We start from the raw sequence: 23,390 nt of genomic DNA on the forward strand, positions 1-23,390 counted from the left end.
GCGCAATTCAAACAGGATCAAAACTTTTTTTTTGTCTCTTGCCGTTGACTACCGTTCACATATTTTCAGAAATAAGGTCCATGGTGGTCCACCGGAAGGGGCGGGACTTCGCCTCTCTATTCACAGACCGATTTTTGGACCAAATAACAGACTAATAAATAAAACAATAGAGGAAAACAACAGTTCCACCACAATCCACTGCAAAAAAAATGACCCAAATCTTGTGAAGGTAAAGACGCACACAGACTCAAAGATGAAGCGAGGAGTTGTTGCATGTTTTAGAACTTTTCATTTCTCTCCATGGCGAGGTGTACAATCACATCTTTACAGTACATTATCATCCCGTTCCTCATCCGTCTCTCTCTCTCTCTCTCTCCCTTAATCTACCCCAGACCCCCTCCCTCCCTCCCTCCCTCCCCTCCCTCAATAAATATTACACCATTCTGTCATCCGCGGATGGCCATGCACAGCGTGGCCCACATGCTTCTGTAGCCGCCATTATCATTGAAACAGAGAGAGAGATCGAGAGAGTGCAGGTGAAGGGGAAGAGCACAGAGGAAAGAGAGGAAAGAGAGGAAGAGTGGGGTTGAGCGGTGAGAAGAAGAAGAACAAAGAGGAAGAACAGATGAACGAGATGTTGTGGACGGAGAGGAAAATAAACGACAAGATAATAAAGATAGAAAATGAATAAAAAGAGAACAAAATGAATCAAATTAATTTTACAAACACACAACAAAAACAATACTGCAAAACAGATTCCCTTTTTCTTCACCTGGGCCTACAAAAAAATTCTGGTTGGTCCTTCTGTTTTAGAAACGTCCGGCCCAGTGGGACAACGAAGTAGCCGACTGTGTCGTGGTATTTAGACTTTCCACCTGATCAAGTCTGTTAATGTCTGGCTCTGTGATACAAAGAGCGAGCGAGCAACCAACACGTGAAAGAGAAATCTAAAAAAAAACAAAAAACTCAAGAAATACTAATATGAAAATGTAACATCTGAAACATTGAGGACTCCTCATGAACACGCACGCACACATCTGTCAAGTCATATTCTTCTCTGCTTGTTTTTTGTTTCACTGCCTCTACACACATTCACACATCATCATCATCATTATTATTATTATTATTATATACTACTTTGAAACATTCAAAAAGTACTAGCATCACTATTGTCATTATTGCTGTGACCAGTAATCGTTCTCGTGTAGCTCCTCCTCTTGGTCCGCACTGCAACAGCAAAATCAGAGCAACAAAATACCCACCGAATGACTTCTTAAGAGCAGGACAGGACTTCAGATCAAAAAGTCATCGGTAATAATAAATACTGTCAGTCAGACGCAGCTTGTTGTCCTAATAAACAACCCAACACACTGATTTTGAAAAAAAACGTTAAAACCCCGTAAGGACCGGGAGGAGTGGGATTGGTGTTTGAGATTCATCTTCAGGTGCGTCATCTGAAAACAAAGCTGAACACTAAAGTGTCTGGTGTTGAAATGTTCCTCGTCCTCTCTCGTGGAGGAATCGGCGGCCTTCGAGGGGGAATCAGCTCGGACACGGAGGAACAAATCCCTGACGGAAAGAGCGAGAGAGGCGTCATCACTCTCCCCTCTCTTTCTGGGTGTTTTGTCCGTCACAGCATTTTGTGCCCCCCCCCCCTTTTTTTGTTTCAGCAGGCTTTCACTATAGAGGCAAACTGTTCCCAGGACTAGGAGGAAGAGGTCCCACGTTCCAGAATCACAGATCCCTTTGAAATGTTGCACGTCAGAAGAGGAGTCGGTGATAGTCATAAAATGGGGGGGGGGAAGGGTTCTGAAAATTAAGGAGGTCTGAAATGAAGTTATTCTGAAACGCGGTTGTCCATTTTGAAATGTCTCTGAGGGTTCTTGAGGAGTGAATGGTCTGCGTCGGCCCACCAGTGGCCTGTTTCCATTCACTACATACAGGTGACTTGCAGCTGTAGGTAGATTTATTGCTGTGGTCCTGATAGCTTCCAGTCTGAATGAGTTCAGTTGAGGCTGAAGGCGAACGTCGCCATTTCAAGTCAGTCAGGCAGAGGAGAGTTGTGGGTAACGTAGTACCCCCTGCATGTCCCACTCCTGGTATTCCATTTGGAAAATGAGGGGAAGATCAAACTGTGTGCTGATCCAAGTGGACCAGCCCCCCCCCCCACTCTCTCTTTCTACTCTAGCAGTCCACCAGGGTGTGGACAGTCAGGGAGATGGGGGGGTGGCTCAGGCGTCGGTCAGGGACTCTGTGAGGGACTCATCATCAGCATCAGGGGGATCCTGATGCACCTCTGGGACCACGATGCCCCGGTGGAGCTTTTCTAAAGACTGCTTCATCTGGGAGATAAACATGGATGGGGTGATGGGAGGATGAGAGAGAGAGAGAGAGACCAGGTGAGATATACTGGATTACATAATGCAGTGACAATCCAGCACATTGTGAGCACAAGCAGTTTGCGTGACGCATGAGCTTTCTTGCTGACTGGTTCCCTGCAGAGGTGCGCTGAGAGCATTTCACTTCACAGAGTAGAATAAACACACACACACACGCATACACACACACACATGCACACACACACACACACCTGGTCGAGAAGCGTGACGGAGGACTGCAGGATCTGCTGCCACTTGCTGAGCTGAGCCTGGTGAAACTGCCTCTGAAGCTGCAAGACCTGCGCCCACTCTCCAGCTGTCTGGGGCAAAGGACTGAGGAGAGGAGGAGAGGAGGAGAGGAGGAAGAGAGAAGGAGAGGAGGAAGAGAGGAAGAGAGGAGGAGAGGAGGAAGAGAGGAGGAGAGGAGGAGAGGAGGAGAGGAGGAGAGGAGGAGGAGAGGAGAGGAGGAGAGGAGGAGAGGAGGAGGAGAGGAGAGGAGGGAAAAGAAGAGAGAACAACACAAGTACAGAGTCATTAACATTTCTAGTCAGTAAGATAACAGGTTTTTTTGGCCACTAGGGGGCAGTGTTAATTTTTGCAGCTATTTTAGATCTAGGCTGCGGTCGAATAGTCCTTTTTTTTGGTTCCTAACGGAGTGAAATGACCCGGAAGTACCTCAGAATCAGCCATGATAAGAGCTGGGTTGCGTTCGAAAAGTCAAAAAATTACACCCTAACGTCTTTTCCTAACCACTTCTCCTTGACCTCAATGGAAAACGTCATGAGGTCAAGGAAAGATGGGAAGGAGAATTCAGAAGGACTTAGGAAAAGACAACCGCGGTGTTCAGAGAATCCGACTGCTCTTTCACTATAAGCTCCGTCATTATGATGCGACGGCAGCGGATGTTAGTGACGTCAGTCTGCTGTGGTGAAACTACAATGATTCATGGAGAGACCTTGGTCTGGTCAGCTAACATTACTGCCAAGCAGCTGAAATATAGAGTGATATTGTGCTTTTAGCTGACGTGTGTCGCCTCACTGTTTTGATTGATGCTCGTTCATGTCCATTTAGAGCAAGCACACTTTTCACATAAGATTTTTATCTTATTATCTGATGAGAAACCGAGGGTTGAATGATTAAGAATGCAGCTTTGCAGTTAATTCGAGTCCTCCTGACGGCGCTCATTAATGATGCGCGGTTCAGTCGCACCCACCGCTCCGTTACGAGAGCCAATCCGCCCGCCCAACATGTCACTACTGTGTACTTTGTCTGTCTGCCGTTTGGTGCTGAGCAGTTAGTGTACAGTGTTGGGTTTTTTCACAAAAAAGCTGCCTGCAGTAATCCAAAAACGACGCCGATGACAACAGTGAGAGTGTGAACCAAAACAGTCGACTTGCGGGCCGTGAAACCGAAACAATGAGCTGAAAGACATCAAAACGCTGCGTAGAGTTGGCTGATAATTCTTCTTCATCATTAGAAGTGACACTTTTCACATATCGTGTGATCTATTGTTAATACTGATAAAATATTAATTAGCCTTTCATCGACTTACCTTACAAAAGTCACGAGAGGTGATGCTATGCGATAAGTTAATACTCCGAGGGAAACTTCACACCTCAGATCCCACAAGAATAACTTGCATAAGCCTGAGACCACACACCAATTTAACACCACAACACAGAGTCTATATTTGTACGGAAAACAGTGCAGCGTGTTTACCTGTCAGCAACAGAATAGGAGTGCCATGTCTCCAGTGTATGGGCCGCTCTTTCCAGAGCATACAGCTTGTAGAAGAGCAGCATGTTGAGAGCCACCAGCACCACCAGACTGACGGGGACAGAGAGAGAGAGAGAGAGAAGACAGTCGTCTAATTTACTGAAAACGCTTCATCAAATCACCAAGAGAACATCAGTGAGATATCAACGGTAAAATGCCAATACTGCCGGCACAAATATTTCAGTGTTTGTCAATTCACAACCTTATTCACAACACAGTCATTTTATTGCAGGAAAAATCCACCCCGACTCAAATGTCGGTGTTGCAAACAACTATTAGCGTTATAATCTGATGTTGCATTACTCAGCAGAATGTTTTTGCTGTTCTTGTATTTTTTGTTTCCTGTTCCAACTGCTCAAACGTAGATGTCATGATTTAATATTTCCAGTTTAATACTACTCTCTAGACTCAACAATCACATTTACTGACACAGATACCAATTTCTCTACTGGCAGCTGCTACCAGAGACCAGAATGTGTTGAGTAGGAATGTCACGATCTCAGATTTTCAGTTATTAGTCTACACAAAATCCCACCGGCAGAATTAACACAACACATTCATTGACTGTGATGATTCATTGACGTCTCCTCCGGGCGGAGACGGTAGAGAAGAGAGCGAGTGAGAGAGAGTCAGTGTGTTGCGCTAATTCTAGTCTCATATGCGGTCGGAACTGGGTTGAAAAACGATGCAATCTGGTTGCCATGGCAATGAATAACGCCTGACTATTAACCACACCCCCCCATTCTCTGTTTGAGAAGGAACATTAACCACGTTAACGTTACGATACTTTCACAGTATTTATAGAACACTTAAACCTGCTTTATAATAAAAAAATAAATAAATGAAAATCTCACTTTTTACAATATGGCACCTTAAAACGTGCTTTTTAGACTGAATATAGAGCAAAACTGAATGGCACTCATACACATGGAGCTGGTGTGTGATGTTTGCAAACTACAGCAGCAATCGTCTGTATAGTTCTTTGGATGTTTGTGGCAAACAAATACAGACTTTGTTTGTGTCACATGGGTTAGCACGCATATGCCTGGAAGTGACCTGACATGTGAAGGCGGACACGTGTGTGCACATGTAAATGATATTGCTTTATCTCTGCAGCCCCCCCTTCCCCCCTTTTTTATTAACTTATTTGTTTATTTAATTTATTATTATTATTACTTTTTTTTCTCTTTGTATTATTATTATTATCTTTTTTTTTATTTTATTTCAATTTTGAATGCATCAAGTTGTTTTCTCTAGTTTACTTATTGTGTTTGATTCTAAGCTCAACTACTTAAAACTTGGTTTATTACGAACTCTAAATAGCATATACGAAAACAACCTCGAAAAAAAGGGGAAAAAATAAAGTATAAAAAAATAAAAATAAAAAGGTTGTGTCAAATTTGTGTGAAAGAATTAGAGATGAAAATTTGCTTCATGTTCAATTTGAGAGCTCCTTAAAGAGTATCAAAGGGTGGGTTTTTCCTGCATCATTCACATACAGTAGTTCTTATTTATGCAGCCAGTGGTATAAAATCAAAGCCTCTCATACGAACCTTATACAGATCCTATTCACAAGAAGTATTGCAGAAAGGAAGGGAAAAGAAGAGAAATGACGAGAAAGGCATTGTGAGGCTGTTAGTATGCAGAAGATCGATATCCAAAGTGTCTGAATGCTCCCTCATTCAGACACGGATAGAAACAAGACAGCAGAAAGCCAATATAGTAAAAATATACAATCAAACCAGGGATTTGATCAGGTAGGAACTCCTGAAATTCAACTATATTACACAATATAGGAGAGGACGTACTGTTCCAGAGGACCACATGCAAGGACACACACACACACACGTGCTTTTATGTGTAAACTGTACACTCAGAAAGTCCCTTTCTCATATAACATAATCTATATTTAGAAACGCTCATCTCCGTTCAAAGTAACTCATTGTGTGTGAGATGACTACTGAATAAGACATAAGACTCATATGATCAGAGTGCAGTTAAAAACATAAAACATGCTGCAAACGACCTCGAGTTAAAAGAGCCAGAAGGGAAGCCCAAGCTTCAGAAAGGCTGCTGCTACTCCTGGACTCAGTAGGCCACAAACACACACTTGAACTTACATGAAGCTGACGATGAGGAGGATGGTGGATATACTGTTGGCTCCTCCACCGCGTGAACGCTCTCCCAGCTTTATATACTGAGCACCTGAAAGAATAAAAAAAGAAAAGATAGGTGTTATTAATGTATATTTCTGAGCTGTCAAAGTTAACGCGATAGTAACACGTTAACGCAAATTTGTTTTAACGTGGCTAAAAAACGCTCCAAACTTATGCTAAAGTTTGGTGAGGAAAAACTGGCATGTCCATTCTCAAAGGGATCCTTTGACCTCTGACCTCCAGATATGTGAATGTAAATGGGTTCTATGGGTACCCACGAGTCTCCCCTTTACAGACATGCCCACTTTATGATAATCACATGCAGTTTGGGGCAAGTCATAGTCAAGTCAGCACACTGACACACTGACAGCTGTTGTTGCCTGTTGGGCTGCAGTTTGCCATGTTATGATTGGAGCATATTGTTTTATGCTAAATGCAGTACCTGTGAGGGTTTCTGGATCAATATCTGTCATTGTTTTGTGTTGTTAATTGATTTACAATAATAAATATATACATACATTTGCATAAAGCAGCATATTTGTACACTTCCATGTTGATAAGAGTATTAAATACTTAAATAAATCTCAGTTTAAGGTACATTTTGCGATTAATTTGTGATTAATCGCGATTAGATATTTTAATCGATTGACAGCCAACTAGTTTCTAACAGAGATAACTTAATTAAAAATACTATTGCTTCCAAGTAATTTTCATAAACATTCCACAAGGAAAAACAAAACAAATATAAACTCCAGTAAAATGTGAATTTGACCAGTTTCCCTTCTTTCCAAGTCCAAGTCCTTGTCTGAGGATTCCTCTCTGTATTTCTTGACATCTCACAGAAGACTAATGTTTGATTGGCAACTCCCATCCTTGGACCCATTATCCAATAAATTTCAATTACACAGTAGTGTTTTAAAGGCAGCAAATCAATCAGAGTGCTCGAGTCCCTCAAGTTTCTGTTTCTGTAGTTCAGCTCCAAACAGACCCACTAGAGGGCAGGATTGCACAGAAGATGGATTCAGTCTTTTTGCTTGATTGCATGAGCTTGGTGGCAAGGACTGAAATTCCCAACACTGACCCTGAAGCATCTCAACAACTGTATCCTGGCTGACTTACTGGTTTCTCTTCTGTCCCTGTCCTCTCCGACTCCTCTGTCCCCTCGGTCCCCGGAGCCCATTCCTCCTCCCTCCCTCTCTCTCTCCTTCTCGCCCTGCCGTCGAGAGCAGGTGCGTTTGCGGCGGCGCAGGGGCGGGGGGGTCTTGGCAGCGTCTGCGCCCGCAGCTTCGCCCGCAGTCACGACGGTAACCTCCGTCTGCAGCAGCGTCTCCAGCTTGCACACCTCGCTCTCTGCAAAGTAAACAGACGGACAAATTAACAAACACAGGGAAGTAAGATGGAGGGACAAATACTGGGTCTCCCTCCAAACGGTCACATGTGCTAAACACGGATGAATAGCCAATCAGAACACATTTTGAGGAAAGAAGAATCACTTCAGTATCATCAAAACTTGTCAAATACAAAATACTGGCACTGAATACTTGGTCAAATTCTTATATTTTATTCTTTGACTGGACATTGCCTATTGCCTATTTTGAGGGCTGTCAATCGATTCAAATTTATATTTAATCTTCATCAAATTACTCTTATCAACATGGGAGTGGACAAATATGCTGCTTTATGCAAATATATGTATATATTTATTATTGCAAATCAATTAACAACACAAAACAAAGACAAATATTGATCCAGAAACCCTCACAGGTACTGCATTTAGCATAAAACAATATGCTCCAATCATAACATGGCAAACTGCAGCCCAACAGGCAACAACAGCTGTCAGTGTGTCAGTGTGCTGACTTGACTATGACTTGCCCCAAACTGCATGTGATTATCATAAAGTGGGCATGTCTGTAAAGGGGAGACTCGTGGGTACCCATAGAACCCATTTACATTCACTGATCTGGAGGTCAGAGGTCAAAGGACCCCTTTGAAAACAGTCATGCCTGTTTTGCTTGTCAGTTTGGAGCGTTATTTAGCCTCCTTCCAGACGAGCTAGTGTGACTAGTCTAGTCGTCTAGCTTCATATGATGCCAGTATTTTCACTCTAGCGTTAAAACTGAGCCTGATACAACCTTAAGAATCGCAAGTTGCATTAATGCGTTAAAGAAATTGGTGGCGTTAAAACAAATTAGCTTTAACGCGTTATTATCATGTGAACTTTGACAGCTCTAGTTATTTTAGTAATATTTTAGATCATTTTAAGTATGTATGGGTATGGGGCAAACGTTCTTGCACGACTGTGTGAAAACAATAAACTTGTTTTAAAAAAATCTATGTTAAAATCAACGTAAAAAATTATGCAAATATTTTCCATTTCAAACGTGTAACGACTGGATACCCGCTTCTTTACTGGAGGTTTCAAATAGGGCTGCACAATTTTGAAAAAGATATCTAATTGCGATTATGTTTGACTGATATTGTAACTGCGATATGATTTGCAACTTTAGAGGGTGTGATAATATTTACATCATTATTCACATTTTCATTGAAAAACATAAAATGATTATGGTATGATCTGTAGCAAACAAAGATGTTTTCTTAAGTTAGTAGAATATGATGTTTAAGCCAGGACATCTCTGCAGTACGACAATATTTACTTTTAAATGGTATTTTGACACACGTTTTTTTTTTTACTCAACATACTTTACATAAAAAAGAGGCATAAAAAACATCAAGCATATGCAATGTAGTGGTATAACAACAAAGATATCAATACAGAAACTCAGGTAGCGTTATGACAACCATTCTTAGTTTTAATAATTTGATCTGTCGAAATAGAAGAAGTCAAGTTTATCTGTCAAATCAAAATGTACATAAACTATTGACCACATGAAGTTGTGAAGAGAACGTAGGAGTGACTCTCACAAGCATTATTAATAGGGATATATGATGCCTGCAAACAAATTCAGGCTAAGACACACATGAATGGACAATAGGCAGTGCTTTTATGTTTTGTGGTCTGCAACATGAAACTGTGCATTTGGCTTTCATGTCAAGTGTGTCCTGCTGACGCAGTTTCACTTTACTTTTGTTCAGTTATTTACAAAAGGGATTGAGTCTGAATAGGTCAGTTTGGTTTCCACAAGCTGTGTGTATACAGAGATAAGCTGGAAGAGGCAGACCACTTGACTCACCCATGTGTCTGTAGTACTCCTCAATGCCGCTCCAGGTGTTCTTTTCAATCAATGCTTTGACCAGGCTCCACGGCTGCTTCCTGTAGCAGATGGCTGAGGAAACTCTGGGCAGAGGAAAAGCAAACAAAACACATGTTTAAAACATATAGAGACTAATCTAACAAATATTTGTATCATACATTTCCCATGACTTTCGACCAGCGCCTGACACCAAGCAGGAACTTGTGCAGGTGGCCGACACAAGTTTCTGCAACTCCTACAATATTTCCTTTGAAACGGATCAACTGACAATTCCACGTTTTTTACATGAGCATTTTAGTAAACTAGTTGGCTGTTATATCATGTTTCCATTCATTCATCGTCTATTATCTGTAACCGCCAGACTATCACAGCCGGAGAACCCGGAGAAAACCCACGCCGACACGGGGAGAACATGCAAACCCCACACAGAGAACACAGGGATTCAAACCTGCGACCCTCTTGCTGTGAGGTGACAGCCCATCATGTTTCCATGTTCCAAAGAAAGCAATCAGAAAACATGCACACAAAACACTAATCGAAGTAAACACCAAACTTTAGATGATGATGGACCCGTGTTGAGTGCGTGACATGTTTTGAGAGTTTTGTCAGAATATACTACTACGGGAGTTTTTGAACCCAAAGAAAAGCCTTTTGTTTATCTGCCTGGAACTACAGACAGTATAAAATATGGATGTAGTCACGTCGCCCATAGGTTTCTGAAGAGCGATGACCGAGGAAAACTGCATTATGGGAATGCTATTTGTTTTTCAGCTTTAGCTTCTTAGCTTCCTGGACTTTTCAAAGTCGCGCTGCGAAAGTGACAATGTCGGACGACTTTGGCGAGGGGAGCGACATCGATGCCTACTACAGTCACGTTGATGATGAGAATAATAATGTCGAAGAACTTGAAGATTCTGACCCAGAATATGAACCGCTAACCGAGAGTCAGTGGGCGAGGGAGATGTTCGGATCCTCAGGTCTTAATGGGTTAACTTTCACTATTATATGCCTTTGACTCACATTTTGCTTTTACTTGTGTGATTATCCTTTTACATATATACATTTTTAATGAGCATTGTTGAATGGTACCTGAGAACTAACATTTGGATTGCCAAAGACTGCTTTGCTGTAATTGTTGTGCATATGATGAATAAAGAAACCTGAAACTTGATCTGCTGTGTGCACGAATCCCTTCTCTTCCAGCTTATCCTGAATGACTTTATAAACGTCACTATGTTTGTAGACTTTATTTATCATATTCTGTAAAGCTCTCTTCGGCCCAGATATCGAGCAAACATCGGACTTCTGCAGAAGTCCATGTCAGTCCTCTCCCACCTCTCACAGGCCGGTTGTTTTGAGTATGATTACGGTGTTAACAACTGCCCAAACGAACCGCACCAGAGTTTGATTAAAAGAGATTACATTTTGGCTTGTGAGAGCGCCCCTAAGTTTCTAAAGTTGTATTATTCCACTCGTGTGTTTGAACAGACTAGGCTAGCATTTGTAGGAAACTAATTCACTTTCCAGAGAAGTCTTATTCTGTTGTCTTTTATTATGTAATACAGTAAATGTTTCTCAGAGTAGGGGCCAGAGTAAGATGGCTTCCCTTGTCTTATGCCCAGGTTATAGTGAAGGTCTATGGCAGTGTGTGGCAGAAATAAAGTTTAAAACCTCACAGTAATTACAGTATATTGAAAAAATTAAATATGCTAAGATTTCACATTTTGCAGACTGAATGGATTATAAACACATAATAACCTCTTCATAGATTTTTGGATCCTATTCAGATTATTAGTGAACGGAAGGCTCCAAATAGAGACGACTAATGAAACAGCGAGACAGTCAAAGCCCTTACTTAAATGAAAAAAGAAAACATGTCTTGCAGCCACATTGCATATTAGTCTATTGAGGCTACGGTCAGTGTAGAAACGTCTGTCTGCCTTTTCTTTTTCTTCCTCTGTTGATTGTCAGTGCAATATGCCAAGAAAGATGCCCCTTGCTCTTTGATCCTGAGATGCTGACATACAAACACCCACCGTACTTGTACTGGATATATGCCGACGTGCCATCAAGTCAAATACAATATGTTTAGTGAGAGGTGAGAAAAAAAAGTCAAGCTAAAAAGGGGCTTGGAAATAAAAAGCATCATCCCCAGTAGGTGTATACCAGTAGTGTCAGGTGAGAAGCAGGAGACACTTGGCGGAACAAAGGAGAGAAAGCTCTGATGGGATTAACTCACATGAGAGTTTCTGGTCCCCAGGCTAAAGGACTTAACCACTCAACTACAGTTTGCATCATCTATTTTGCTGCAAACTGACAGGACACGTGTAAACAAGGATCCTCCTGTGGCTCAAATTAGGGTTGTCAAAGTTAACGTGATAATAACGTGTTACCGCAAATTTGTTTTCACGCCACTAATTTCTTTAACGCAACCTGTGATTTTTAGGTTGCAGCGGCTCAGTTTTAAAGCTGGAGAGAAGAAATAGGCATCATATGAAACTAGAAAACCAATCGATTGGTAACAATGACATGTTATCTTGTCAGGAAGAACACTAAATAACGCTCCAAAGTTACACTAGAGTTTGGCGAGGAAAAACTGGCATGGCCATTTCCAAAGGGGTCCCTTGACCTCTGACCTCCAGATCAGTGAATGTAAATGGGTTCGATGGGTACCCACGAGTCTCCCCTTTACAGACATGCCCACTTTATGATAATCACATGCAGTTTGGGGCAAGTCATAGTCAAGTCAGCACACTGACACACTGACAGCTGTTGTTGCCTGTTGGGCTGCAGTTTGCCATGTTGTGATTTGAGCATATCTTCATGCTAATCGCAGTACCTGTGAGGGTTTCTGGACAATATCTGTCATTGTTTTGTGTTGTTGATTGATTTCAAAAAATAAATATATACGTTTTTTGCATAAAGTAGCAGATTTTTCCACTCCCATGTTGATAAGAGTATTAAATACTTGACAAATCTCCCTTTAAGGTACATTTTGAACAGATAAAAACTGTGTGATTAATTTACGATTAATCGTGATTAACTATGGACAATCATGCGATTAATCGCGATTAAATATGTTAGTTGATTGACAGCCTTAATTCAAATGTAAAGAGGTGATGAAACATGACACGCTCTCTCTCCCTCCACGGTTTGGATTTGTTTAACGTTACTCCATATCGTGTTTAGTAAAACATCATTAGTTGGCCCTTTATCTAGTTGTGGATGGGACTGTATCTCTAGTATCAAAAAAGGATGAATGTTTTTCCATCGTGAAACCTACAAAGAAAGTAAAAGATCTGTGCTAAACAGTTTGTTTTAGTCCAGCGTACATGTGCAAAGCATATCTAGAATAAATTCAACACTTCAGTAACAGGCTCTGTCACGAAACCAATCAGCTCTCATAGGAAATGTAACACTGAGTGTGATTGTCATGTGTGGCTCTTCTGTTTTGACTGTGGTTTTCACGGTTCAAGTAAAAGAAAAGCCCACCCACAATGATTACCCCCCATAAGACGACAACAACAAACGTACCGGAGCCGACTCTTGTGCTTGTTGATGGAGGTGAGGCAGTATCTGTGGACAGTGTAGAAGTAGTCCTGGTAGGGGATGCCTGAGGTGATGACCTCCGAGTCCACCACAAAGCACTCACCCTTTGCGCTGTTCTTATGCAACGTCTGGAAGCAGGAAGAAAAGTGGAGGTGCATAGTTAAAGAAAGGCATGCAAACTTATTGGTTTCCTCCGACAAAACCACCTACTGACATGTCTGCTAGTTGAGGCTTCTTTGACTGATAATCGGCTGCTGTAAAGGCACCAGAGTGCTTCAATGATATATAGGCTATTGGAAGAAGGTCTGGATTCTTCCTCATAAATACCTAATAGAGAATGAAGTTAAGGAAGTGTCATTTTAAATCATTCGTAAATATTACCCTGTCAGTCACTACATGCCGAAATTAAAAAAAGACATAAAGACCTTTGCAGATCTGTCATCATATCTTTCAAGACATTATTACAGGAAAATGTGGTGTTTGGTTTCTTCAAAAAACAAAACAAAGAGAAGACACTATTTTCTTTTAATACATTTTGTTTGCAAAATGTTTTATTTATAATTATAAATTTAACAATAAACCCCTTATTTCGTTGTTTTCTTGAAGGATGTTGAGCAATATGTGAAGCCACTTTCTAATTCAACTAAGAAAAAAGGCGATCAAGACACTAAATATCTGTATGTTTTTGTCTAGTGTGGTATACCCCTGGCTCTTTGTTATTGTTCTACTTGGCTACTATCTCCTGTGTACTGAATTTGAATAATGTTCTTTTGTTTAAATAAAGAAAGAAAATAGAGATAAGTAACAACTTGTGTAAAATAACGTGACGCCGTGGGTTGGTTTCCTCCTGTCCTCCCCAGCCACCACTGTTATGTATGTTTATATGAATATGTCCCTTCTGCACAACGTGATTGGTTGACGCCTTTATTCACGGTGCGAAATCTCCAAATTAAAAATTTGCGGTCATGGGGTCAACTTTTTCTAGAAGTCCCGAGGTCGAGGTATAAGCTGTGCTTTTGCTGTCGCTGCTCCTAAACTATGGAACAAGTTACCCCCTGATACACGCACTGTCACTGACCTAGTACTTTTTAAATCTAAGCTCAAGACTTTTTTTTATTTAGATTGGCTGGATAAAATGTAACATAGCTTGTAGCTGAAGGACTTACAGATAGGGTCGACGACAGCATCATTTGAAAGTAGCATCACCTCAGGAGCACCGTCTAAACCAACCTCCTCCCCTCGGGGCTCTTTCCAATGCAACGCCCCCCCACACATGCACGAGCAGCGCCGCATCGTAACTACTTCACAGACACAGAGCGGAGAGAGGACCTCAACCCAACAACGCTACCTCATGACAAGTAACCGCGGCAGTGCTACTGCAGGGCTGAGTTTTCTCTTCCATTCTCCAGGAAACGTGCGGCGGCAACGCACTTTGAGTTCAGGCTGGTGCACGCCGAGGGTAGAGAACGAGCAGGGAGGCATCTGATTGGTTCTTTCCAAGCGGACCGCGAGGCAGTGATTGGTAGAGGTTTTTACAAGATTACATCAGCTACAGATGACGGCTCTTTTACGGTCATTTTTCAGAGCTCATCAGTAATGGATCGCTGTCGGGGTGTAAAGACCATTTCAACCAATAGAACAGATAGTGTTTACTGGAGAACATCCTCAACCCTGCCTTTAACGTTATAGCTTTAATTGCATGGCAGTAATGGTTTGGTCTGAGTAGATGTAACATTATTTCCAGATTTATTTCTGAATTAATTCTTCATTTGGTTTCATGATGTGTAAAGATTAATTGTTTTTGTTATAACGGATTATCACTTTAAGAACTGGTGCCTGCACTGGACCCAAACCTGGAATCACTACAAAGCAAAGAATGTAAAAAAGATCCCAAAGACACAACTACATACGACTATAGAGGAAGTTCCACTCCAGTTGAAGCTAAATGAGCACAGTGTTTCTGTCTCAGGTATTTGCCAACGGGTTAAATAATGAAACTAAAAAAAAGGCCAGTGTTTGTCAAGGACTGACCTGCGTCTCCACCACAGGGGCAGTCTTGGGGCCAAGGGGGTTGTTGAGGGCGATGGTGTAGCTGAGCACACGGCTGGTACTCCCACTGCTGCTGTCCTGCTGCCATTCACCCACCGCTAGGTCTAAGAGAGAGACGGAGAACATGAGTGAGTCAAAAGAGAACAAAATACAAAAAGTCCCGAGAGATTTTGTTAAAATAAGAGAGAACAAGAGAGGTTGAGAATTTATAAATGAAGAGGGAAGAGACCAATAGATCCAGAGGGGTTGAAGGGAGAGAGAGGAAAACAGAGAGTCTATCCACACTCCTTCATAAAAAAAAGAAAAAAGAAATGCCCCAATTAGAGCTACATAATGTTCCCAAGCGAGCTGGACTTCCAACTGGGGTAGCCACCGGCCAAATCAACTCCACGGCTTCACCGCTGTCCTCATTTAAACTACTAGAGGAAAAAGTCAAAAATACACACTGCATTTATGCAGATAGATTTATAAGATGACCTTAATTATCAGTCTGTCAAATTAAAAATATAGCCGTACAGTGAGAAAAGCAAGGCATGAAAAAAACAGAGTGTCAAAGAGAAGAAGAATCAGTAATGGAGGGTGGTTAACACAGCGGAAACAGCTAGTGTGCACCCTCATTAGCAGCACAATACAGCATGTCTTTGAGGGTGGGGGGGGGGTACTTCACTACATTTGTATTTATCAGCTGAACCAAGTAGCACAGCTGCTTCATAAGAGCAACACAACTACTTAAAAAAAAAAAATCAACACAGATTCAAAGATGACAAGTCGAGGTATTTGGGGTGTATTTTCCTTATTCTACTGGATAACTAACATTGTGGCAACAACACAAATAGATACTCGCAGTGCACCGGCAACTGAGTTTAAAGCTGCAGTCGGTAACTTTGAGCAAATATGATTAAAAACATATTTATTATTATAAATAAATATGTATAAATAAATATGTATAAATAAATATATATATAAATAAATATATATAAATATATATATACAAATATGTATATATATAAAATATATATATATATAAATATAACAAATATATATATATAATATATATAAATGTAAAAATATATATATAAAATATATATATAAAAATATAACAATATATAATAATATATATAAATATAATATGTATATATAAAATGTAATAATAATGGTTACCAATTATTAGTAATGCTATAATACATTATAATGTAATAATGTGTGCAACAATAAACTGTTAAATTAACAGAAATTATAGCATTACTAATAATTAGTCAAAATGATTAATTATCATTTCATTGTTTAACAGTAAAATAACTATTAACAAAGTTTAATTAACTATCAATTTACCATTTATAAATGATGGTTATCTTTTTCACAGCTTATCTGTCTCATGCACTATTGTCAGGATATAGTGACCGTTTTATAAAAAATAACTTTTTATCATATTCACATCACTGTAAAAAGCTTAACAATAGTTTCACAGCAGGAGAAAGAGCTCACAGAGATCTCTCAAACATGGGTTCAATGACCCAATAAAAACAAAAAGTACCTTCATATTTAATCATTAGGGAGTTGTGTAACCCAAGAGAAAGTTGTGTACAAGCAGTACAACGTTTTGACCATCATATGTGTGTGTGTGTGTGTTTAACCTACCAGTAAAGTGTCGCTGGGAGAAGAGGTGCTGGATGAAGTTCGTGTCAGCAGAGAAGAGCAGGTCGTGCAGCTTGTCTACACTCATGCGGAGCACGGTGTTGATGTGCCGCCGCCCGTTCAGGTCAGCACAGAACGACTCCACCTCACCTGAAGGCCCGGAGGAAAACAGAATGATTCACTTTTCTTTAGATTGTATTTTCACTCAATAGTTTTAGTTGTTGTTGTTTTGTTCGCAGTTATAAATCCGGTGCAGGTTCCAGTTCTAGAAATGCATCCAAATGAAATGTTAAACTTTTGCCGGCGTTTGTAAACATTAAGACTCCCAGGTGTTTGTTTTAGAGATATATTTGATGATTAAATAATCACACACAATAAATATTTCATTGCCAAATAATTTCAGGGGAACCACAGATATGAGCAGTTTCTGTTTTACACATCTTCTGTTAATAGATTTGCTCTACGCTTAGTATTATTAAACCTCCACGCATTCACATCTTCATCTTGTTAGCTTGGACGCAATTTTAGGTTCATCATCTGACAATATGCCAAAACAACATGTATAAACTTCCAAAGGCAGATTCACTCAGAAGAGCAGTGAATCGCTCCCTGTTAATGTCTGAAAATCCCTGCAGTTATTGTTGAAGGAAGGAGAGGTGGATGCAATGAAGCAGAAAGAAACGTCTCGTTCATGGCGATCAGAAGGAAGGGACAAAAATAGAACTACAATAATCTTTAACACCTTTATAAAGATGAGGTTAGTTCACAATCAGATTAAAGCTAACAACCTTAAATGAGCACAGTGAATTAAGAGGATAACACAAGTATATTGATAAATAACACTTCAGGTAAGATGAAAAATATGTATTTTTGATTTTGGGGTGAACTGTCCCTTTAAAGAGGTAAAATTTTACCTCAGCTGCAAGTTCAGAACAACTGAGTGTTGTGTTTTTGCTGATTTTGAATTCACTCAATTGACAAAGTATTGCGTCATTAAAATTAAACATATGTATTCTAATCTAATCTTCATGTATACGTTACACTTTCTCATCACTACTGGGCTTCACCCAAACAACACTCACTCTCTTCTTGCGTGTCAGAGGAGTTGCTGGGGTCTGTGGGCAGCTCCTCATCGTTAGTGATGTCCAATGAGGAGAGGTTTCCCAGACTGGTGCTTGGCGGGGGCAGCATGTGATTGGTTGACTCGAACAGGCTGTCCCCACCGTCTTCCAGATTCTGATTGCAGTGAGGGGGGAAAAAAACGCACACCAGAGGACAGTTAGCAAGAGGTGTGTAGGGAAATCACCCCATTGTCATATGACTTGAGAGGCCTCAGCTGAGCTGACCTCATGTCGACGCGGCATGAGCAGACATACCGCTGCAGCCGTGCAATTAATCTGAAATCGACACACAGTCAACACAGCTCTCCATTTATTCACTTTAGCTCAGCTCAGGCTTGATCTGTCCTTATCAAGATCAAGACTGCAGAGGAAACCGCCACAGCAGCTGTTTCTGAGCAGAACTGATCTGTGAGCAACTACACAGTATCGCACATCCTTACTTAAATATATCCTGTTATTGTGTAGTATTTTTTGTTATGTTGTCGCTGTGTTCAAAAGGTGCTATATACAGTAAATAAACCTGCCATATCCTGGATTATTTATTGTTGTAATCAAGCATCTGATTTGTTCAGTACAGTAATTTTAACATAGTTAATAATAAACTATCACAGGTGAAGTCAGGGCCAGATTTGTATCAACGCTTTACTAAGTCCCAAATCTTCTAGATGACGTCATGTCAGTAGAACTCCACCAGATTAAAGTAGTACATCAATTTGAGTGTTCAAATGAAACTACTAAACTCTATTAATGCCAGTTTGTTCTGGATATGTTAGCAAGTTTACAAATAAGATTTGTTAATCAAGTACAACATGAATCACAGCTGTCTAGATACCATTATTAACTTGCTAAGACACTGGCATTACACAAACACAGAATCCACCAGGTGGAACAATGATTACACTGCACTAAACTTTAGTTTCAGTCAAAAACTGGCAAAGGTGATAGCTGCTACGTTAGCTGTTTTGAGTCACAACAGTCCCGTAAATTGTGACGTGAATAGTTACACTATATGTGCACCTGCCGTAGTTTACAGGACTGTTGTGAGTCCAGGTGTCCTCCGTCTCTAGGTGGCTAGCTGACTCTGGCTAGATAATAGTGACCTACATCTACGAGAGGGACAGACTGAAAAAAAGACTCCACACACTGATCTGAGCTCTCGGTTTGAATGTTGTGTTCGAGGCTATGCGTAACACAACATTGAAGACTAGCTTTTACAATGTCGTATGCCAAAGTATGTGTCAAGAGGAACACTCACAAAGGAGGCAGCAGAGGCCGGGGCAGAGGCGGAGGCGTTGGTGGGAGTGGTGGACAGCAGCGAGCTGTGGGAGCTGGGCGGGCTGGGTTCGAGGGGGTCAGAGCTGAGTCTGCGTCCAGATGACGAAGGCACCTCGATGGGCAGACAGGAGGCGGAGGAAGGGGGAGAGTAGCCCACGAGGTTGGTAGCTGAGGGAAAGCTGGCTAGACTGCAGGGCACCAGGGAAGGGGGAGAGCTGCCCGTAGAGGGAACCGACACTGAGCTCAGGTCTAGTAGATCTGTAACCGACACTGACTCGTCTCCTGGCCTGGGGAACAGAGGGAGAGGAAGTGAGAGTGTGTGAGACAAAGACAAGTCTGCGAGAGAAAGTGTTTGTTAAATCTTTAACCGACCAGGAATTTAATACAATTGTTATGCTAGCTGACATTAACCCTCTGAGACCCGACATTACTGTACTGAAGAGGCTGTAGCGGACTCAGTATTAGAGCTAGAGTGAAGGCACTGGTAGATGAAACTGGAAAACCATGTCATTATCATTCCAGCTTGTCGGAAAGAGGGTTGAAAAACGCTCCAAAGTTAGGCTACATTTCGGCAAGGGAAAACTGTCCTGGTCATTTTCAAAGGGGTCCCTTGACCTCTGACCTCCAGATCTGTGAATGTAAATGGGTTCTATGGGTACCCACGAGTCTCCCCTTTACAGACATGCCCACTTTATGATAATCACATGCAGTTTGGGGCAAGTCATAGTCAAGTCAGCATACTGACACACTGACAGCTGTTGTTGCCTGTTGGGCTGCAGTTTGCTTTGTTATGATTTGGGCATATTGTTTCATGCTAAATGCAGTACCTGTGGGGGTTTCTGGACAATATCTGTCATTGTTTGTGTTGTTAGTTCATTTCCAAAAATAAATATATACATACATTTGCATAAAGCAGCATATTTTCCCACTCCCAGGTTGATAAGAGTATTAAATACTTTAGGGTACATTTCAAACAGATGAAAAAAAGTGTGATTAATTTGAGATTAATCGTGATTAACAGCCCTGAAAACAACATATAGGAATTTTTATTTTAGACAATACAAGACTCTCCAATAACATAAACTGCACCGTATATATTAACATGTTTTTACACATGAACACTCACAGTAAGCCGTTCATGTGTTCGGCGGTGGGGGAGACATAGTCGTCGTCTTCACTAGTGAGGCCCAGCTCAGTGCCGTAACACTGGTGTACGATGTGCCAGAGCTCTTTGGGGGATAGAGACTGTAACAAAAACACACAATATTCTTGTTGAGTAGTTAATAGGGATCAAATTAAAATAACTGATTACTGATGGGGGGCATCCAACCAGTCAGGACACAACCACTTCATTGTCAGCATAATACAGTGAATACATTCATACAGGTCACACATCACACAAGGCTGACTTTGAAATTTGTGCTTTTATAGACTACATTGAATTTTGCTGACCTCCAAGATGACTAATGACAAATTCAATCCATCATGTCAGCAAATAAGTAGGTTTGAAGTTAACATTCAGTACATTTTCCTTTAACGAGTAATATACAGTATATTACTCTTCTACTTTGGACTGCAGCTGCAATATTCAAGCAGCGGCATGACAGCTCCCCAAAAGCGAGGCTAAAACATCTCGATCGCCCCCTGGTGGCTGGCTGTTAGTTCAGGAAGCGCCTGATTTGACATGCAGCTGAGTTTTCTCTGATCGGAGCACGCATTTTAAACGTCAATATTGCAGTTGATCATGTTCATTTATAGCTGGGGGAGGGAGTTTATTTTTGGCATTATCGGGCAAAAATCCATAATAACCTTTCAGCATATTGTAATTTAAGTGATACCCCAGGGTAGGCAGTTTCCTGGAAAAGGCACAAATAAAACCCTGCTCCTGTAGCTCTCCTCTCTCCCCTCTCTGTCCTAAGCCACTCCCACCAGAAGAACAGGGACATGTGCATCGCTTCATACAGTAACCAGTACGAGTGCTGGTCATTCATTTCAAACATCATCCCGATTGTGATCCTGATGCTGTTATATAGCGGCAATTCTATGAGAACTACCCTCTTGATTTCTTTGCAGACTTGTTGGCCTGTAAAGACCTTTGAGATGACATGCTGTGATTTGAGGCTTTAACAAGCTACAATATCGCCAAAGTGCTTCAGAGATGGAGAGAAAATGTTGCTAATACTTTAGCCTTCTGCTAACCGTAGGCGTTGCGCCACAGCCGTGAGCAGAAGGCTGAACTATTAGCAACATTTTCTCTCCGTCTCTGAAACACTTCGACTCTTTTTGATAAGTCCTTCTTCCTTTTGTGGGTTGCTTTGCAGTGTTCCGCCGTTGAATCAGGCTTTCACCATCTGACGGGATGTGTACGCGCATCTGTATTTCCAGAACAGCCAATAGGAACGAGCTCTCTCCGAAGTGACCTGTGATTGGTCAAAGTCTCCCGTCACGGGCTAGATTTTCTAAAGCCTGAAAACAGAGCCATGAGGAGGTGCAGAAGTCTAGTTTTTTTCTCAGAGCAATTAGATTACAATATGCTGAAAAGTTATTATGGATTTTTTGCCCAATGATGCCAAAAATATTCTGCCTACTGAAGCTTTAATTGCGGGAAGCCAAAATCGTGATCGTGATTGATATCTGATTCATTGTGCAGCCCTAAATCACAGAATAGCATTTGGTGATTATTCTTGGCAGTGACTTAGTGTTTTGTTTGACAGCCTTCTGCAGGTGAAACATTAAGTCAATATGTTTCATCTAGACGTCTGTTGCCATGTGCTTTAATACTACGCTGCTGTGTTTCTGCACCAGCGCTGTCCAAATAAATGTCTATATTCAAATGCAGTAAATAACAGTGATTTAAACTGTTCACCCAACCCTGTGTTTGTTGCCATCTCCTGCTTCTTGACACTCCGTTCTATTCTAAGATGTTAACTACTAGTCGTGTCACACCAGGCAGCGGCAAAGTGGGAGAGGAGATTGTACCTTGTCCAACAGCGCGTTCTGCCACAGACGGAAAATCATCATGAAGCTGCGATCCCTTGCTCCGAAAGATGTGAAGAAGTGCTGAGAGGGTGAATATCAGTGGGACAGGAAGACGGGGGGAAAGGAAGGAAGAAAAAATAAGAAAAAATGTGATTTGACCGATGGTTTCCCTCTGTTGGGATGTTTGCTTTGTCACAGTCAGGGGAGATAAAGTTGAGTCAGCTCATTTCATACTGCTTCACTGGCTAAAAAAGGATAATTTGAAGTAAACAGCATCAACAGCTAACACTTTTCATGCTTTTGCGACAGCACTTAACTTAAACTGTGAAGGATAGAGAAGGGGTAGGTATATTACTTACAGTAGATGACGGTCGGCACTAGGGATGTCACGAGAACCGATACTTCGGTACCAAGTCGATGCCCAAATTCTAAAAAAGTGACGGTACTCTTTTTCTACAATACCGAAGCTACCGTACGATGCCTGTAATGGTCATTGGTAGAGATGTGACGGTGAGGAAAATTTTCCCACCGGTTAATAAACTTGTGACAACACCGGTGTTACCGATTACACCGGACATTTTACAAGAAAGATATGGTCAGTATGTGCAGAGCGCTGACTCTGATCTTTACCGTCGGGTGGCGGTGTGTCTGGCCTCTCTGGGAAAGCTTTTGCTGCGGGGCTTGCGGGGTTGTACCGTGGTATCGAATTGGGTATCGAGAATCGTGGAAATTCACTGGTATTGATATCGACTACTAGATTTCTGGTATCGTGACATCCCTAGTCGGCAGGCCCCCCCAGTTTGGCGAAATAGACAGCAGTTACTGCACAGGAGCAAAGCAATGTACTGCTGTGGACGGGGGCAGCAGCAGAACGTATTTCAGCCACCTAAAAGAAAGTCTATACAGTCTTTGTTTCCGACAGAACTGAAGCCGTTATCTAAGCCCTCGCCAAAGCAACCAGACTACACTGAAAAAAACTGTAATTTTACCTCGCAGAACACGGGACTTGCTGGTCTACCGCTGCCTCGATCGGTTAGTTTGTTTGTATTATTGTTTGACTTTGGTTGGTTCGCATTTACCAAAGTCACACAATAGCACAAACAGATTGAGGTAGTGGTAGTCTAGTAACCCCCTTGTTCTGTAAAGTAAAATCACATTTATCAATGGAGTCTGGTGGATTAGGCGAGAGCATAGAGGGATACAACGGCTTCAGTTCCCTGTCGGAAAGGGCTGTCTGACGGCAAGGTAAACAGG

At 41.4% G+C, this 23,390-nt stretch overlaps 1 protein-coding gene across 5 annotated transcripts in view; it reads right to left on the minus strand.

The window, feature by feature from the left end:
* Positions 1–652: 652 nt before the first annotated feature.
* The window catches only part of gramd1a (GRAM domain containing 1A), a 49,682-nt gene continuing 26,944 nt past the window's right edge, over positions 653–23,390 (minus strand). For all 5 annotated transcript variants that reach the window (XM_074652659.1, XM_074652655.1, XM_074652656.1 and 2 more), the window contains 13 exons: positions 22,137–22,217; positions 20,284–20,402; positions 19,138–19,444; positions 17,844–17,997; positions 16,765–16,911; positions 15,109–15,230; positions 13,063–13,205; positions 9,508–9,611; positions 7,430–7,660; positions 6,275–6,359; positions 4,098–4,205; positions 2,591–2,711; positions 653–2,342 (listed from right to left, as the gene is read on the minus strand). In XM_074652659.1, the coding sequence (XP_074508760.1) occupies positions 2,232–2,342; positions 2,591–2,711; positions 4,098–4,205; positions 6,275–6,359; positions 7,430–7,660; positions 9,508–9,611; positions 13,063–13,205; positions 15,109–15,230; positions 16,765–16,911; positions 17,844–17,997; positions 19,138–19,444; positions 20,284–20,402; positions 22,137–22,217 (1,833 nt within the window). In that variant the 3' untranslated portion in view covers positions 653–2,231. The remainder of the gene's footprint in view (positions 2,343–2,590; positions 2,712–4,097; positions 4,206–6,274; positions 6,360–7,429; positions 7,661–9,507; positions 9,612–13,062; positions 13,206–15,108; positions 15,231–16,764; positions 16,912–17,843; positions 17,998–19,137; positions 19,445–20,283; positions 20,403–22,136; positions 22,218–23,390) is intronic.

The sequence above is a fragment of the Sebastes fasciatus genome, chromosome 12, assembly GCF_043250625.1.
Source record: "Sebastes fasciatus isolate fSebFas1 chromosome 12, fSebFas1.pri, whole genome shotgun sequence".
Lineage (NCBI taxonomy): Eukaryota > Metazoa > Chordata > Actinopteri > Perciformes > Sebastidae > Sebastes > Sebastes fasciatus.